This window comes from Schistocerca nitens, chromosome 6 (genome assembly GCF_023898315.1).
Source record: "Schistocerca nitens isolate TAMUIC-IGC-003100 chromosome 6, iqSchNite1.1, whole genome shotgun sequence".
In the NCBI taxonomy this organism is placed as follows: Eukaryota; Metazoa; Arthropoda; class Insecta; order Orthoptera; family Acrididae; genus Schistocerca; species Schistocerca nitens.
In genome coordinates this window covers 655,352,783-655,372,481 of record NC_064619.1, presented here as the reverse complement: position 1 = coordinate 655,372,481, position 19,699 = coordinate 655,352,783, and the positions used below count along the sequence as shown (strand labels likewise).

Below are 19,699 nucleotides of genomic sequence, written 5' to 3'. Positions count from 1 at the left end.
TCTGTTCTTTCGGAAACAGATGCTATCTTCATATAGTTAAAGGCTACCCGTCCATTGGCCTTCTTCTGTGCGAATGCGCACGCTTTGCCCGAACTCTTGGACTCGTCAGCTTAGTCTGGCGCGAGTAATGAATGAATGGGCAAATATCTATGCTGTTGAAGGGTATGGCGACTACGACGGTTGGGATTTTTGTCAAATTTCCTGAATAACACAGGCCGCATATGGTCGTGCATTGTCATGATGGAACGCTCACTTCTCTGAGCTATCTCGTTGGATGTTTTCTCCTCATGCCCTCCCTCCGTGACCAAAACGGACTTATCATGAAAAATGCCTTCAATATATTTAAAAGAATTCCAACAAGGACTTAATGTTAATCTTGACTTGTCGAGCTTTTGTTTCGTTCTCCGGAAGTCTGCGGACACGGGTACTTGCGGACACCGGAGATTTTCGGACACAACCGTCCCCTTCTCTGCTTTCAATAGCTGTGTTCTCCCACTCTCCCCTCCATACCACCACTCGAGCACTCTGTGACCTTCGCAGTGGTCAAAACACATCTAGTTATCCGAGATATACGTGGATTAAATGGGGAGTCTTCACAATAAAAGTTATTATTTTGTTATGGAAATCCCTCGCTCAGAAAATATGACGAGGACCTTGCATTATCAGCAGTGTCATGTGTAGGGGAACCAACAAGACACAAGGAATTACACTCCTGGAAATTGAAATAAGAACACCGTGAATTCATTGTCCCAGGAAGGGGAAACTTTATTGACACATTCCTGGGGTCAGATACCATCACATGATCACACTGACAGAACCACAGGCACATAGACACAGGCAACAGAGCATGCACAATGTCGGCACTAGTACAGTGTATATCCACCTTTCGCAGTAATGCAGGCTGCTATTCTCCCATGGAGACGATCGTAGAGATGCTGGATGTAGTCCTGTGGAACGGCTTGCCATGCCATTTCCACCTGGCGCCTCAGTTGGACCAGCGTTCGTGCTGGACGTGCAGACCGCGTGAGACGACGCTTCATCCAGTCCCAAAGATGCTCAATGGGGGACAGATCCGGAGATCTTGCTGGCCAGGGTAGTTGACTTACACCTTCTAGAGCACGTTGGGTGGCACGGGATACATGCGGACGTGCATTGTCCTGTTGGAACAGCAAGTTCCCTTGCCGGTCTAGGAATGGTAGAACGATGGGTTCGATGACGGTTTGGATGTACCGTGCACTATTCAGTGTCCCCTCGACGATCACCAGTGGTGTACGGCCAGTGTAGGAGATCGCTCCCCACACCATGATGCCGGGTGTTGGCCCTGTGTGCCTCGGTCGTATGCAGTCTTGATTGTGGCGCTCACCTGCACGGCGCCAAACACGCATACGACCATCATTGGCACCAAGGCAGAAGCGACTCTCATCGCTGAAGACGACACGTCTCCATTCGTCCCTCCATTCACGCCTGTCGCGACACCACTGGAGGCGGGCTGCACGATGTTGGGGCGTGAGCGGAAGACGGCCTAACGGTGTGCGGGACCGTAGCCCAGCTTCATGGAGACGGTTGCGAATGGTCCTCGCCGATACCCCAGGAGCAACAGTGTCCCTAATTTGCTGGGAAGTGGCGGTGCGGTCCCCTACGGCACTGCGTAGGATCCTACGGTCTTGGCGTGCATCCGTGCGTCGCTGCGGTCCGGTCCCAGGTCGACGGGCACGTGCACCTTCCGCCGACCACTGGCGACAACATCGATGTACTGTGGAGACCTCACGCCCCACGTGTTGAGCAATTCGGCGGTACGTCCACCCGGCCTCCCGCATGCCCACTATACGCCCTCGCTCAAAGTCCGTCAACTGCACTTACGGTTCACGTCCACGCTGTCGCGGCATGCTACCAGTGTTAAAGACTGCGATGGAGCTCCGTATGCCACGGCAAACTGGCTGACACTGACGGCGGCGGTGCACAAATGCTGCGCAGCTAGCGCCATTCGACGGCCAACACCGCGGTTCCTGGTGTGTCCGCTGTGCCGTGCGTGTGATCATTGCTTGTACAGCCCTCTCGCAGTGTCCGGAGCAAGTATGGTGGGTCTGACACACCGGTGTCAATGTGTTCTTTTTTCCATTTCCAGGAGTGTATTTGGAAATTGATCTTCATGAAGCTACCTTTAAAAGTGAATGACGGTAGTAAATTTCTTCTAGAAGACGACAGATTAGAGGAGAGGGCAACCATTTTTAGAGGAAACAAATCAAATGAAAGTTCAAAAACGAGTACCTGTTTTTTATGGATGGAACATTTAAGAGTTGCAACAGGCAGTTTGCACAAATCTATACATACATCCTCACCAAAGTGACGAAAGAAACATTCTTATCGTTCTATTTGCCCTGTTCCGTAACAAGAAGAGAGACCTATGTTCACCTGTTTCGTCTGATTAACCGAGAAGTTCCTCAGTGGTGCACAAGAAAGTGTACGTCGATTTTTGAGGCAGCTGCGATACCGAACCATCCTCAGGCTTTCTTTTCATGTGAAATAAGTGGATGTCACTTTCATATGAAGCAGAGTTTACGTGGAGAAGTTCAAGATTTCAGTCTTAATGGAGGATTCCCGTCAGAACGGAGATTTTGAAGACTTCTCGTTAGCGTGTGTGCAGCATTAGCATTTGTAAAACCAGAGGACATAAGTAAAGGATCGATTTAGATCCATGCGCAAGCTCGTGATAACGAAGAGTTTTTCCCTTTTTTGACTACTTTACTACCTGGATACCTAGCTACTGAATGAGAATATCTCCATTCTAATGTGGAATTGCTACAGGAAAAAGCACCGAACGACGAATGCTGTTGAAGGGTGACACAGCACAATAAATGTTATTTGAAACAATTTATATTCTTCTCGGCCCACTATGCAGTATATGTCATTCAAGGGCATTGTATAATTATAATTAAAAGTACGCTGCTGAATTTGATTCCTATTATTTTTACAATAGGCCTATTTCGGCTGATCATGGCAGTTCAGCAGAAACAGGCCTATTGCAAAAATAATAGGAGTAAAGCTAAGCGGCGTACTTGGAATTACAATTATAGTAATTATAATTATAGTAATTATAAAAATTATTGAGAACCCTCACCCTAGACTCAAATATTTGGTGAAATGCTTGAAGAAGGAAATGGAGTGCTCAAACTGCATGTTCATGAACCTGGAGATGAATGTTGAAGGGAAGAAGAGGAAGAAGAAATACTTGAAGCTGGATGACAGGATAGAGAGGACTGTAAAAAAATTACGAAAGACTGTCAACATTAGATCCTGACTGAAATCCATTATCCACATTCAGATTTATTCACAAGTAATGTATTAAAAAGCCATAAAAGGCACCATCACCTTGAAGATTATTTGGTCAAAATTGCTAGTTATAATGAAAAAGCGTTATTAACTTTAAGTTATACGTTTGTGTCTGTCTGACATCTCCTCCCAAACCCCTGCATCGATTTCAACAAAATTTGGCACACAAACAGCAAACTTCTCGAGTATCAGCACTGTTGAGTTTATAACCTCCTAGCTAAAATAGGAGCAGAGTAAGGGCAAAAACTTGTCTATCCTTAAACAGATTGATGATGAAACTGCCGGCCGCTGTGGCCGAGCGGTTCTAGGCGCTTCAGTCTGGAACCGCGCGACCGCTACGGTCGCAGGTTCGAATCCTGCCTCGGGCATGGATGTGTGTGATGTCCTTAGGTTAGTTAAGTTTAAGTAGTTCTAAGTTCTAGAGGACTGACGACCTCAGATGTTAAGTCCCATAGAACTCAGAGCCGTTTTGATGATGGAACTGGGTTGTCGTAGCTCAGTTCACTAGCGCTTAATCAGTAAACCGTGGGCTATGGCCTAACGAAGCTGGCGATCGCAAATCTCTGGCAAGAATACATATGAATTTCGCATTTGCTCTCGGGACCAGGAAAAATCCTTGTTGTTTGTAAGTTCCTACAGATGGTCTGTATTGATAAATGTCTGTGATTACGGTATTGGTTTGTAACTGAAGTCAAATCGTCCGTCGCGAACGCCATCTGCGGCCGATGGTGGCGACAGCGGTGCTGAGGGACTCTGGATGACGTCTAGCATTCGGCGCTCGCGTCCACCCTCCATTCTACCCGACGCACCGTATGTCCAGGTGGTGAGGGAGGGGGTGGGGCACGACTTTTGATGCAGAGTGACGACGAAATGACTTTGCACATTTGTCGACTGACACCGAGTTTCAAGGTCGCATGTTGCATCGCGGCTAGGGTGAAACGAGCTTGTCCCTTTGATATTACATCTGAGAAGCAAGAATATAATTGTCATTCTTGGCTTGTTTCACCAGCAGTAATTTAATCTCTGTTCTTTGGTTACCTCCTAACCACATCGTCTCGGAAATTGCGAATTATTGGGAAACAAACAGCCAGTCACTTCTGACTAGTACTCGCAACAACGTAAGCTTTACGTCGTTTGGAGGGACTGCGGTTGAATGAATCTGATATTTTAGTGAGTTTCGATGTGGTCTCTCTCTTCACTCGTGTTCCTCTGTCTGATTCGTTGCGGTTAATTGAGGCTAGGTTTGGTGCTGAATTAAGTAATCTCTTTCAGCATATGTTGACATCCACTTACTTTTTATTCAATGACCAGTATTACGAGCAGACAGATGGAGTTGCGATGGGTAGTCCGTTGTCTCCTGTGATCGCAAATTTGTTTATGGAAGACTTCGAGGAACGTGCGTTGTAGTCGGCGCCTTTGAAACCCGCCTGTTTCTTTAGATATGGTGACGATACCTTTGTTGTTTGGCCTCGTGGTAGGGAGAGTTTGAATGCCTTTCTAGAACATCTGAACTCGCTCCACCCGAACATTCGTTTTACGATGGAGGTGGAAGAGGATGGTTGCCTTCCCTTTCTTGACGTGTTGGTTAGGAGGAAGGATGATGGATCATTGGGACATGCATTCTACAGGAAACGTACTCACGCCGACTTGTACTTACAGGCTAATAGTTGTCACCATTCGGCTCACCGTGAATGGATACTTCGTACCTTGGTACACAGGGCACATGTCGTTTCCGACGCTGAGACTTTACCAGCTGAGCTGTCCCATCTTGAAGTTACGTTTCGTCAAAATGGTTATAGTGATAGATTGAACGTGCGTTGCGCTATCGCCCAACTGTACATCTAGTGATTAATGAGAATTCTGAGTCGACACCTAAGTCTGCTGCATTTTTGCCTTACGTAGGAAACACTTCCAACAAGATCGGTCGTATTTTACGGAAATACGATGTGAAATGTGTTTTCCGACCTCCATATAATATCAGAGTGCTTTTGACTTCTGTTAAGGATGATCTTGGTCTGCGTAAGGCGGGTGTACGTCGCATTCCTTGTAGCTGCGGCATGGCATATATTGGTCAAACTATCAGGACCGTGGAGGACCGATGTACTGAGCATAAACGGCACACACGATTACAGCAGCCACGCAGATCTGCTATTGCCGAACATTGCGTGGATACTGGTCACTCCATGTTATATAATAACACCGAGATATTGGCATGCACGTCCAGCTATTGGGACAGTGTTATTAAGGAGGCAGTTGAGATTAAATTAGCGAGCAACCTCGTTAACAAGGATGGAGGGTTTTGTTTAAACTCCGTTTGGAATCTGGCTCTCTCCCCTGTCGAAAAACAGAGGGACACAATCAATGCTACCTCACTTGGGAGTTCGTAGTCTCACTATCGCTATCTCTAACTCTGGTCATCTTTGGTGGCACTAGTGTCCAGTGTGTGTTATCTTTCCTGCATCAGTCCGAGAACCGAGGTTTTAAATTTGCATGTACGTCGCCTGTCCGTTACAGTTTGCCTTGAAAATGGCGGCGTGTTCTCCCGCCGAAATATTGGCGGTCGCTGAAAGCGTTACCTGGCTGAATTCCCGGAAGTTATTTGAAAAAATGTAAGCTGTACGCTTAGGTCCTTGCCTAACCACACCCTCGGAAATCGCAACATAATCGGAAAAAATAGCCAAATATTTGTGTCCATCAAGAATACAAACGTCATTGCTTTTCTTTTTAATGAGAGTGAAGTCACAAAATCGAAAAAACTCGCCTGCGAGAGAGTGCTCTGTTGCACTTAAATAACATCGAATATTGCAGAACAAACAGTGTGATTCAGCTGCTCCTATGGATGTTGCTGTTGCTTTATGCAACCCGTAATGTTAATCTGGCCTCATGCGCGAGCTTTTCGTATTCTGTCTCTCACTTTGCACAAACTGTTTGTCCTACAGTAAAAATGAACAGGACCTTTTGGTAGGAAATTTAATGTAGTTCAATTTTGTACTGGGATACGTTTCTGCTAGAGGCCGTAATTTTCGAGTTAATCGAGAAAATCGTACGAAAGTGACCTTCGAGCCCATGCACACACCCTTATACCCAACCCCCACTGGTCAGGATTCCTAGATGTTGCTCGTGGCAGTCCCGCCTACCACTGTACAAAATTTCGCGACTGAACGAGTTATTTCCCATATTCGACCTTCTTTCGTCTTCACTGGCCTTATTACGACACAGGCTTAGTCGAGCATTTACAAATTATAGAATTGACGTTTGCGTCAATTTTACCTTACGATTTTGTGAATTTTAACAGCATAAGACAAACAGTTGTATCATTGTATTCGTCAAGTCTTCTGACAATGAAACTACTGTACTTCTAAGGGTTAAGTTTGAGTCGAATCGTCAACGTAATTAGTTTTGACGTAACGTTTACAGAACTCGTTTTTCTTTCATTACCCTAATGGGCACATTTAAATTGATAATGTCAACGAAATAGGCGACTGTGCTGGTGGTGTAATATCCCCCACTCAAAAGAGACCAAAATTGCTCGAACATCGGAAGAAGTTCGTGTAGTTGGTAATTTTTGTACAGTGGTTGGAGGGAGTACTATGAACAACATATTAGAAATCTTGACTGGTGAGGAACGAGTGTGGGGGTGGAGGTACGATTGTTTACTGGTCACTGTTGCACATTTCCTTGAATAACTCGAAAACTGTGACCTAGAGTGAAAACGTACCCCTATACAAAATTTAACTACGTTACATTTCCTACAGAAAGGTCATGTTCATTTTTTCTGTAGGACTAATAGCTTACGTGTAGCGAGGGAGACAATATAAAAATCCCGCGCGTGGCTTTTGAAGGCTAGATAAAACATTGCGGGTTGCATAAAACGACATCGGAAAGGGTAGCTGACTCACTTTGTTAAGGGGGGTGAAGGCCGTACAGTCCAAAATCGGTATGCCAATCAGGCAAAAATTGCCGTTTGATTAAACACCGTCCCGTTTTACATGAAGTAGTCCATAGCTGCCTGATGCACATCCTCGTCGACAGGAATGACTGACCGTTCAAGGCCTTTTCAAAGCGACCGAAGATGTGATAATCGAATGGGGGGAGATCAGGACTATAGGTCGGGTGCTCGAGTGCCTCCCACTTGTCTGTAATGAACAGGCTGCTATTTATGTCTAGCGACGTTTGTCCTTCGGTGGTTAAGAAGAGAACGTTGATCATGTTTGGACGCATTTGCTAATAACGACATCATAGCTAACATCCCACTTTGGCCGCACGCACGTCGGAATGGCAGAAATGCCACACTTAATTCCTTGGCTACATGTCGGTACTTATGTACCTGCATCGGAGTCGCGCAATGTTGCATATAAGCTGTTGCAGCGGCCTCAAATGGGGAACTTTTATCGCGCCTGTTATTATGTAATCATTTTGTGGTCGAGGCTCATTCTTTGTCTGTGTTTGCTCTTAATATGTAACAAGGAAATCTGGTTCCGCCTTGAGCAAACACAATTTTTGCTGTTTTATTAGCCATACATGTTTCGGAAAAGTTTCTACATCGTAACACACACTCATGAGTGAAACAGTTTGTGTGAGGAAACACCACTCAGACACCCTGTAGCAGCACGAAAACGCTAGACCTGCAAAAAATGACATAGTGGAAGGGAATAATTGAAGCTGTGCTGCAAATGCCAAACAGATTTGTGGACACTAGTATGTAATAATAAGATTATCAATAAACCCCACTGAAGATGGAGAGACTTCTCCGAAACGTGTATGGATGGTAAAACAAGAAACATTGTATTTGCCCTTTATTAAATTAATAAGAAAGTCCCAGAATTTTTTAAAATGCGTAAAGGGTGGGGAGGGGGAGGGGAAATAATATATAGTAAGACACGAACCTACTTCCGTATATTCGCTAACTGCATACCTCTATACACTACGCTATGGTGAATTCATGCAACTTTTGAACATAATGACCGATGTATCATTAACTGAGACTGAACTATAACAAATCGTACCAAGAGCGACGTGTTTTTGATAAATCTGCAACGTTCCGTTCCCTTGAATATAGTACTATCATAACAAACAACTTATAATACGAAAATAACGAAATAATTGAATCCAGTATAGTACCTCCTCCTTCATTTGTCAAGTGCTATCGATTTTAGTGCTCTAATCGATTATACGCAAGACAAATCATTTTGAAGTTACTCCACAGGAAGAGTTACGGCAAGAAAGGAAGAATGAATTGATTGTTGGTGTCAAAAACGATCATCCTCCTTTACCTCCTCTGCATTACTGCAGATGACGTCTCACTGAGCACATTTCTTCTGTGCATGCAGTACACGTAAGGCGCCTAGTTGTTTCCACTGCACTGTGTGGAATACGAAGGTTCTGTTGTAGTTCACTAACCTGCTGTCTCCAAGTTGATGTCCCCAGCGCAGAAAACAGCACGCAGGTCGTAGGTTCTGTATCTTGAGGCTGAAACTGACTTTTAGCGAGATTCTGTTCTGAAATAATGTATCACTTCTATGGGATGCCACTCGCGTATTTTCATATAGTCACACGAGAAGACTACATGATCTTAATACAACACCTTCTGATACAGCAAAGTACATGATCAAACACAATGTTTACGAAAATGTATCTTTACACTATTTGTGGCACGTGTCTGTGCCTTATGACTACCGGGGTGAATCTTTTAATACCGAATACTGGCCCGCGCCGTACCAGAAGTGCTTCGTACCGAAGTGCTTCGTCTGCAATTTCGTCAGTCTTTTGTTTTTTATTTAAATTGTTTTTAATAATTCTAAAATGAATGATTGATAGTCAGCTGTTGAGAGATATTTATATTAAATAGTGAAGTCATTCCAATGAGTTGTTTAACTAATAACAATAACTATACTTTAACGTTTTGGCGCCCTTGCTCCGAACACAGCAGCCAATCACAGAGGAGTAGCATTATGCAGGCGGTCTTTCTCACGGGAATCGTACCGAATCTAACATCTATCACAGTTACCTCACACCACATTTCGCCATCTATATACTTCTTGCATCTCCAGGGTTCTGGGAACAGCTTCTTGGAGCCTAATATGATGGCTGACTAAGCCCGGTTGGCCGTGCGGTCTACCGCACGGCTTTCCGGGCGGGAAGGAGCGCCTGGTCCCCGACACGAATCCGCCCGGCGGACTTGTGTCGAGGTCCGGTGAACCGGCCGGTCTGTGCATGGTTTTTAGGCGGTTTTCCATCTGCCTCGGCGAATGCGGGCTGGTTCCCCTTATTCCGCCTCAGTTACACTATGTCGGCGATTGCTGCGCAACCGAGTTCTCCACGTAAGCGTACACCACCATTACTCTACCACGCAAACATAGGCGTTACACTCGTCTGGTGTGAGACGATCCCTGGGGGGTCCACCGGGGGCCGAACCGCACAATAACCCTGGGTTCGGTGTGGGGCGGCGGAGCGGTGAAGTGGACTGCGGCAGTCGTCGTGGAGTTGTGGACCGGCTGCGGCGGGGACTGAGCCTCTCCGTCGTTTCTAGGTCCCCGGTTAACATACAATACAATGTAATATTTCTGGATTGTATTGTATTGTAGAGTCGAGTGAAACGAACGTCTACTGAGTACAAAGGAAGCGCGATGTAGCAAAGACGATCATTCTAGAGGTTTCACCTGGAGGTGATGGCAAGGTACACTGTCGAAACACCTTGTTTAAAGGCTGAAACTTCCTGGCAGATTAAAACTGTGTGCCCCACCGAGACTCGAACTCGGGACCTTTGCCTTTCGCGGGCAAGTGCTCTACCATCTGAGCTACCGAAGCACGACTCACGCCCGGTACTCACAGCTTTACTTCTGCCCGCAAAGGCAAAGGTCCCGAGTTCGAGTCTCGGTCGGGCACACAGTTTTAATCTGCCAGGAAGTTTCATATCAGCGCACACTCCGCTGCAGAGTGAAAATCTCATTCTGGAAACATCCCCCAGGCTGTGGCTAAGCCATGTCTCCGCAATATCCTTTCTTTCAGGAGTGCTAGTTCTGCAAGGTTCGCAGGAAAGCTTCTGTAAAGTTTGGAAGGTAGGAGACGAGGTACTGGCAGAAGTAAGGCTGTGAGTACCGGGCGTGAGTCGTGCTTCGGTAGCTCAGATGGTAGAGCACTTGCCCGCGAAAGGCAAAGGTCCCGAGTTCGAGTCTCGGTCGGGCACACAGTTTTAATCTGCCAGGAAGTTTCATATCAGCGCACACTCCGCTGCAGAGTGAAAATCTCATTCTTGTTTAAAGGCTGGTCACCAGGGAGCAACACGAATTTTTTACTGCTTGACAACAAATGCATGGAAAGGATCATCGCAACCCTCAGTGTCGTTAAGTGTTGTGTGTAAGATGTTGAGACCGCAGCGTGTGTAGAGCGGGGCGGCGTGTGCGTTGCGCAGGCGGCGGCCAGCCTGCAGCGCGTGTCGTCGTACCACGCGTCTGGCTCGGACTCTGGCAACGGTTCGGGCGACTCGGCGCAGAGCTCGGCGGCCGACGCCACCGACTGCTCGCAGGCGCAGCCGCAGGCGCAGCACCGCGGCGTCGTGATCAAGAACCCGCGCTACCGCACCGAGTACGACTCGGCCGCCGAGGACTCGCTGCTGCTGTCCGTGCCCGAGCCGGAGCCGCCGTCCGCCTTCGACCTGGAGAGCGCCTCCACGCTGCTGCTGCCTGTCATCGAGAACAAGCCGCTCGACCCGTCCGCCCTGCAGGTACGGCGCGCGCGCTCCTCTCTGTTCACCTCGCACACCTCTTACCATCATCCTCTCTCTTCCTTTATTTCCTTCTTTAGTAGCTTAGCTTCCGGTACTTTGCTCGCGTAGTCTGCACAGACCTTTTTGCTTTTATTTAACCGAATTTTTATGTTGTTCACAAGTTCCAACATCTTCCAAACTTTTGACGCTAATTAACGTCACAGAAGCAAGGCCTTTTCCTCATGTGTACTTCTCACCGAAAAACGATTCTGGTAGCTGGAGTCCAAGATTTATGTGGTGATATTTCAATAGAACTCATCTCCTGACACACACATTACTGGCCATTAAAATTGCTACACCACGAAGATGACGTTCTACAGACGCCAAATTTAACGGACAGGAAGAAGATGCTATGATATGCAAATTATTAGCATTTCAGAGCATTCACACAAGGTTGGCGCCGGTGGCGACACCTATAACGTGCTGACACTAGGAAAGTTTCCAAGTGATTTCTAATACACAAACAGCAGTTCACCGGCGTTGCTTGGTGAAACGTTGTTGTGATGCCTCGTGTAAGGAGGAGAAATGCCTACCATCACGTTTCCGACTTTGATAAAGGTCGAATTGTAGCCTATCGCGATTGCTGTTTATCCTATCGCGACATTGCTGCTCGCGTTGGTCGAGATCCAATGACTGTTAGCAGAATATGCAATCGGTGGGTTCAGGAGGGTAATACGGAACGCCGTGCTGGATCCCAACGGCCTCGTATCACTTGTACTCGAGATGACAGGCATCTTATCTGCATGGCTGTAACTGATCGTGCAGTCATGTCTCGATCCCTGAGTCAACAAATCGGGACGTTTGCAAGACAACAACCATCTGCACAAACAGTTCCACGACGTTTGCAGCAGCATGGACTATCAGCTCGGAGACCGTGGCTTCAGTTACCCTTGACGCGGCATCACAGACAGGAGCGCCTGCGATGGTGTATCAACAACGAACCTGGGAGCACGAATGGCAAAACGTCATTTTTTCGGATGAATCCAGGTTCTGTTTACAGCATCATGATCGTCGCATTCGTCTTTGGCGACATCGCGGTGAACGCACATTGGAAGTGTGTATTCGTCATCGCCATACTGGCGTATCACCCGGCGTGATGGTATGGGGTGCCATTGGTTACACGTCTCGGTCACCTGTTGTTCGCATTGACGGCACTTTGAACAGTGGACGTTACATTTGAGATGTGTTACGACACGTGGCTCTACCCTACATTCGATCCCTGCGAAACCCTACATTTCAGCAGGATAATGCACGACCGCATGTTGCAGGTCTTGTACGGGCCTTTCTGGATACAGAAAATGTTCGACTGTTGCCCTGGCCAGCACATTCTCCAGATCTCTCACCAACTGAAAACGTCTGGTCGATGGTGGCCGAGCAACTGGCTCGTCACAATACGCCAGTCACTACTCTTGATGAACTGTGGTATCGTGTTGAAGCTCCATGGGCACCTGTACCTGTACACGTCATCCAAGCTGTTTGACTCAATGCCCAGGCGTGTCGGTGGTTGTTCTGGGTACTGATTTCTCAGTATCTATGCACCCGAACTGCGTGAAAATGCAATCACATGTCAGTTCTAGCATAATATATTTCTCCAATGAATACCCGTTGGCATCTGCATTTCTTCTTGGTGTACCAATTTTAATGGCCAGTAGTGTATTTTTTTATATCCAACCCAGAAGTGAAATACAAATTTTCATAGATTTAGCTTTAAAAATTGTTCTCAACATAACGAAATATTTTCTTAAAAATTTCGGCCGTCTATTTCACCCCTAAGGAGTTGAATTTCCAAAAGATAGTGGCACACGTATTGTTTAATTTCTAACAGAGAACCTAAATACCAGTTTTTGTAGATTTAGCTTTAAATATGATTCCACAATAAACATTTTCTAAAACATTTCACCCCTATATCACCCCCTTAGGTGCTGAATTTCCAGAAATGCTGAAACACGTATTTCTTTATTTCTGACAGAGAAACAAAATACCACTTTTCATATGTCTGGCTTCAAAAGTGCCTTAATAACGACATTTTTCAAAAAACGTTTCATACACTATTTCACTCCTTTAGGGGTGGAATTTCGAAAAATCACTTCTTAAACGATACCTACAGTACCAGATTAACACCCATCCATTCTGTCATTAGCGATTTGAGCTGAACGATGATTGAGCTGAACGATGATTGAGCTGGACGATGATGAGTCAGGGAGTGAGGGAGTGAGTTGGTCGGGACATTGCCTTTTATATATAAGAGAAGATTGCTGGTATACATACGAAACATGCTCAGAAAATAGAGAGTGCCGAGACTCTGACGCAGAAAATGATTTTTTTTTCGACGAAGTTGGTATCACTGCATTCAAGGGGTAGGTGCTGGCAGTAGATCACTCACTTGTTTGTCTCAGTCAGTCAGTCAGCTGAAAACTCTTGTTGTAGTGGTATGTTGAAATCATTGTCTGTGTCCCGAATCCCGCCAGCTCAGAGATGAAGTGGGTAATCCGGTTGCGAAGGTAGGGTTTAAGTAGAGTACAACATCCCGTCAACACCGCGACTGTTGGAGACAGAACACAAGCTTGGGTTCCAAAACAATGGGGAAGGAAACTGACCTTGCCCTTTTCAAAGGAACCATACTGACCTTTGCCTGGAACTATTCAGGGAAATCACAGAAAACCTAATAGTGGATGGCCATATTTGGATCTTAACAGTCACTGTCCCGAATGCGAGTCCAGCGTGCCAATCACTGCAACACCTCTCTCGGTTAGACCGGTTGTGTTGTGGTGTTACCGGCAGTCTACGCATGGGATGGTAATTCCCTAGTCTGACTGGTGCTAATATTATAGCAATGGTGTAGAATGACACAAAGTCGTGCTTGGTGTACAGTATGGTGATACTACCTTATGGGAGTCGGACATTGTCGACTAGAACCTTGAAGACAAGTATCTTTGCCCACATATACCCATACGGTCCAACATAGAGTCACTGTCACATTCGAATGCCCCACAAACCTGGATATTGCACGATTCGACCAGCCAGCGAAATGGAGATTCACAATGTGGGTGCTTTCAAGCTGTGTCAGGTGCTGATAACGCAGTCTCATACGAGTACACGGCCTCATCCTTCACAGTGAACACTCAGCATGTGACTCTCTACACGCCCTTCATGTGCGATGCCAGCCCTAGTAAAATGAAATGAAATGATCGTATGGCATTGTTGGCTGGGAGGCCCCTTCCGGGCGAGGGCGGCCACCAGGTTGCAAGTTTTATTTCAGGTGACGCCACATTGGGCGACTTACATGTCGGTGATGATGAGTACAACACAACACCCACTCCACGAGCGGAGAAAATCTGCAACCTGGCCGGGAATGATAGCCAGGCCCACTGCATGGGAGGCAAGCACGTAACCTCTCGGTTAAACAGGCTGGTGCTAATACACTAATGCTCTCTAGTCTCCGTCATACCTTTCAAACAGAACTGCTGGTCATTGGGATTCAGTTCGAAGCAGTGTTCATCACTGAAGACATTTCTACTCCAGTCAGTGAGATTCTAGGCCAAAGTCGTGTCTCAAGACTCCCCGGACATCAAGGACACCAACCTGGCTGTCGCCCGCTATACTGCTCGGCATCTAGGACTGATAGTGAGGGGTGCCATTCCATTTCATAGCAGGACCCCTTTGGTTGTCATCCGCCGCAGCCTTACAGCACACCAGTATGTCGACGATATTCTGCACCCTGTTTTGCTGCCATTCATGGCAAACGATTCTGGGCTTACGTTTCAGCAAGATGATACATGCCAGCCCACACAAGGCGAGAGTTCTGCTGCTTCTCTTCGTGCTTGCCGAATCTTACCTTGCCCAGCAAGGTCGCCAGATCTCTCCCCAGCAGAAAACGTTTTTGCTGACTAGGGCAATATTCCATTCTTAAGTCAGTAGTGGCCCGTAACTGCACATTCACAATTCTCTCTCAAAAGTGCCATACACTTTTAGCCATATCACTTTTTACTACTAGTTATGATACACCCTACACACAGATTTTGAACTGGGGTGCCCCTCTCAGCTTGGTGGCCCTAGTAACTATCAGTCTTTTGTGATGCAGTACATAAGACAATGTAGCCCTGGATTGACTTCGGCGCTGTGTATAAAGAGGAATAAATAACGAGACGCTGGTCCAGAGAATGGCTTAAAATGAGAAATTTATCCATTTGTTACAGCCCTCGTAAAAGAGCTAACTTGTCTGTCAAATTTGCTCTTATCTACAGATGGATCAGGCAAGCCGTACACGTACCAAGAAAGCTTGCAATTTAACCTTACTTTTGAAGCAGATGCTTTTCGTGTATGATGTATTTTGGCGTTTGTGGGAATGGCTACAAATGCAGATAAAGCATTTCTACCACTGTTTAAAGAAGAAGAGAACGAAGATGTTGGTGCAGAGAATGATTTAAAATTAGAGAGAAATATAGCATGAAAACTTGTTAGTGAAATGTTACACTCAAAACCTGATGATTTCATCAACTTCCTGCGGATTGACTGTAAAAAGTTTCATAACTTGTTTAGAGTTACTTCGCCCTCAAATAGAAAAAGGAGACGCAAGTATGCGAAAGTTGTCCTCTTCTACTTGGTCTTCTAATGGGAATTCTTTAAAATATAACAACAAGGGAACACAAAGCCTACATAGAGTGAGGTGGCGCCGTGGTTAGCACACTGGGCTCGCATTCGGGAGAACGACGGTACCAACCCGCGTCCCGCCATCCAGATTTAGGTTTTCCGGGATTTTCCTAAATCGCGCAAGGCAAATGCTGGGATGATTCCTCTGAAAGGACGCGGCCGATTTCCTTCCCTATACTTGACACAATCCGACTTGTGCTCCGTCTCTAATGACCTTGATGTCGTCGGGACGTTAAACTCACTTTTCATTACATGCAAGGGTAATCCCAAAAGTAAGGTCTCCTATTTTTTTATAAGTACATAGACCTGTTTATATCTACAATGGTTTACATCAGTTTACAGCTTGAACATTTAGCTATTTTTGACATCATCACCATTCCTGTCGATCCATTTTTGTAAACGCTGTAGCAGTTTTTGTATGCCTATGTCATACCAGCTCGCCGCCGTACTGTTAAGAAAGTTATGAACCTCTTCTTTCACGTCGTCGTCGGAGCTGAATCGCTTTCCGGCCAGATGTTCTTCTAACCTAGGGAACAGGTGATAGTCACTGGGCGTCCAGTCAGGACTATAGGGTGTGTGGGTGATTATGTTCCACTGAAACTTTTGCAGGAGAGCAATGGTTTGCCGAGCGATGTGTGGGCGAGCGTTGTCATGGAGAATGTGTACGCCCTTGCTCAACATTCCTCTTCTCCGGTTCTGAATTGCCCGTTTGAGTTTTTTCAGAGTCTCACAGTACCTGTCAGCGTTATTTGTGGTCCCAGTGGGCATAAAGTCGACCAACAGTACCCCTTTCCGATCCCAAAAAACGGTTGCCATGACTTTACCGGCAGACTGTGTTTGTTTGAATTTCCGCGGTTTTGGCGAAGAAGGATGCCGCCACTGGCGTGAGTGTTGCTTGGTCTCAGGTGTAAAGTGGTATGCCCAGGTTTCGTCACCCGTGACAATTGAATCCAGAAAGTTGTCCTGTTCGGCTGCAAGGCGGTGAAGAAATGCGCGGAAAGCATCAACACGTTGCCACATGTGGTCCTCAGTCAGCATACGTGGCACCCATCTTGCGCACACCTTCCGGTTGTTCAATATTCCCGTTAAAATTCTGTGAGGGTGCTTTGGGAAACCTCAAGAACCAGCGTACAAAGATCATCCAGGGTGATCCGCCGCTCTTCAGGCATGCTTTTCTCAACCTTCAACACTGTCTCCTCAGAAATTGACGGTCTCCCGCTCCTTTGTTCGTCGTGAATTTCGGTCCGACCAGTTGCAAACTCTCTACACCAATTACGAACATTTTTGACATCGAAGCACGACTCACCATACATTTCCGTCAATTGGCGATGGATTTCAATCGGCCGCAGTGCGCACTTGGCGATAACATCCAACGGGAGCTCCATTCTCAACGGCTAAAAAGCCAAGATTGAGCGCCTCAGCGCGGCGTGCGCATGTTTACACACAGCGCGTGAAGCACTACAGTGTGACCAACTGCCACACAAACAGAGTTCTGTTGAGACCTTACTTTTGGGGTTACACTCGTACATATAGCCTACATCGTATGTAGAACAACTGGAGAACTTCCAATTCTTTTATTTCGTTGCACTCCCGTTTCTCCGTCATCCATAAACTATTGATTTCGTTCATAACCTCTTTCTGCGTAAGATGTGGCTGGGAAGGATGTGATACCTCTACCATTTTGGTAATTTTCGGCGCTGTTTTGTTTTTATCCATAATCGTAGTTTGCATAGTTCTCACCATACAGTGAGGTAAATTGTAAAAAATAAATTTTCTCTATACATGTGGGACGAAAATTCGACAAAAACAACGTCCGCCACCTCGTCTAACTTTTCAGTAATCAAAATTATCTCGCAAACACGTTCTATGCTTGACAAACACGTCAAACAGCACCGTACACGGTCAACTGTATGGCAAACAGTGTGCAGTTTGACAAACTGATCGTGTACGGGGCCTTTAACTGCTACGGACCTCTGAGGGTGACGCGGGCGTTTTTGTGCGCATGCGCAGGCGGTGCGGCGGCAGCTGCAGGAGACGGGCCCGCGCGTGCTGGCGGCCCATTTGACGCGCGTCGACCTCTCGCTGCTGCTCGACGCTGCAGACCTCGGGCTCGGCATCGCCTGCGGACTCGAGCTCGTCACGCTGCCGCACGGCCGACAGCTGCGCCTCGACCTCATCGAGAGGCAAGTACAAGCACAAGCAATCGCTCTGCCGGCTAGCGCTCCGATCAGGGCGTTCCCCACACCACACTTGGTCTAAACGCCCCTCCCTACACACGAACCAATTTAACGGCCGACCGACCGACCGATTTCGTGGAGATTAGATTCAGTTTCCGTTCCAGAGAGATTCTCGTGGATGTGGAACATGTCAGAAAGCATAACATAAAAACAAAAAACGAGGGGTTACGCAAAAAACAGGAATTATTTTTTAAAAGCTATATATTGTCGAATCGTTTACAAGACCACCTCCTTCAGAATGCTTGCCATTATAACTGATACATTTTTCCCACCGGTGCTTCCACTGTCCGAAACATTCTTTGTAGTATGCAATTTTGTCATGTGATGACATGATGGAGACCGTGGCTGTTATTCGAAGACAAATGTTGATGGTGTTAGGACAGCAACCAGCCACAAATTTACTTTCAGATCCTTTATTCAAAGGGTACCGTTACCGGTTTCGAATCGTAGTGATTCATCTTCAGCCAGTTTACACGCTTTCCTTATGACATGTGGTATGTTTTTTTACAGATTGATTGTCCTAAAATATAGTCAATTATAAGCACGCCATACACAGATGGTTGCGTTACAGATTTTCGTTGCATGTGACTTACGTGAAAGTCGGTTTGGAGTGTTTGTTTTCATAACATTTGTCCAACAGATGTGAATACATTCCCACTGCATTCTTATTGTTGCACACGTAAATTTTTCTCACTGAACATTTTAGATTTGTCTAACACGCACCACATGGTTTGATACATACAAAGAGCTTACAAACATATGAGTATCAAAGATGCTATGGTATGTCGTAACATTTGAAGATGTTCTATGTTTGGAAAGGATCATATATTCGCTTACGCAACTGAAATGCCTTTTACACTAGTACAAAGACATTGATTTTTTCAGTTGATTCTGTTGCTTTAAGACTTGGTAATTTGAACAAATCTGCATTTGCAGCCCATATTGCTGAAGAAAAGCATTCAGTGGGAAACATTGAGAACAACTTAAAAATTTTACATCTAGCAGAAAAAGGAGCCACTATGAATATATTAGAAGAAATAGAAATACACATACACAAAAACAGCACCCCAGACTATACCCTTAATGAACAAACAGAGTTAGCTAACACGCATTTCTTGAAAAATTTCCAAAAATTATTTTCCAACCTCCAAAGCAAATAATATAAGTACGGCTATCTGCAGATCAAGTAACAGATTTATATGTTACAATAATTCTCATGATGCTAAATGTAATTAAATAATGTACTATTTTACCTATACAGTACAAAAAAACAACTTTATAATTAATGTAACAGTATCAACTGAAAAAATCAATGTCTCTGTATTAGTGTAAAAGGCATTTCAGTTGCGTAAGTGAATATATGATCCTTTCCAATCATAGGACATCTTTAAATGTTACGATATATCATAGCATCTTTGATACTCATATGTTTGTAAGCTCTTTGTATGTATCAAAATATGTGGTGCGTGATAGAAATCTTCTCAGTGACAAATCTAAAGTCTTCAGTGAGAAAAATTTACGTGTGCAACAATAAGAATTCAGTGGGAATGTATTCACATCTGTTGGACGAATGTTATGAAATCAAGCACTCCAAACCGACTTTCACGTAAGTCACATGCAACGAAAATCTGTAACGCAACCATCTGTGTATGGCGTGCTTATAATTATCTATTATTTATATTTTAGGACAATTAATCTGTAAAAAAAACACACCACA

The 19,699-nt window shown here is 45.6% G+C and overlaps 1 protein-coding gene across 1 annotated transcript in view; it reads left to right on the top strand.

Annotated features, from left to right (window-relative positions):
• The window catches only part of LOC126263555 (breast cancer anti-estrogen resistance protein 3 homolog), a 1,210,178-nt gene that overhangs the window by 1,146,700 nt on the left and 43,779 nt on the right, over positions 1-19,699 (top strand). The window contains exons 13-14 of the mRNA XM_049960647.1: positions 10,742-11,053; positions 17,756-17,928. Of these exons, the coding sequence (XP_049816604.1) occupies positions 10,742-11,053; positions 17,756-17,928 (485 nt within the window). The remainder of the gene's footprint in view (positions 1-10,741; positions 11,054-17,755; positions 17,929-19,699) is intronic.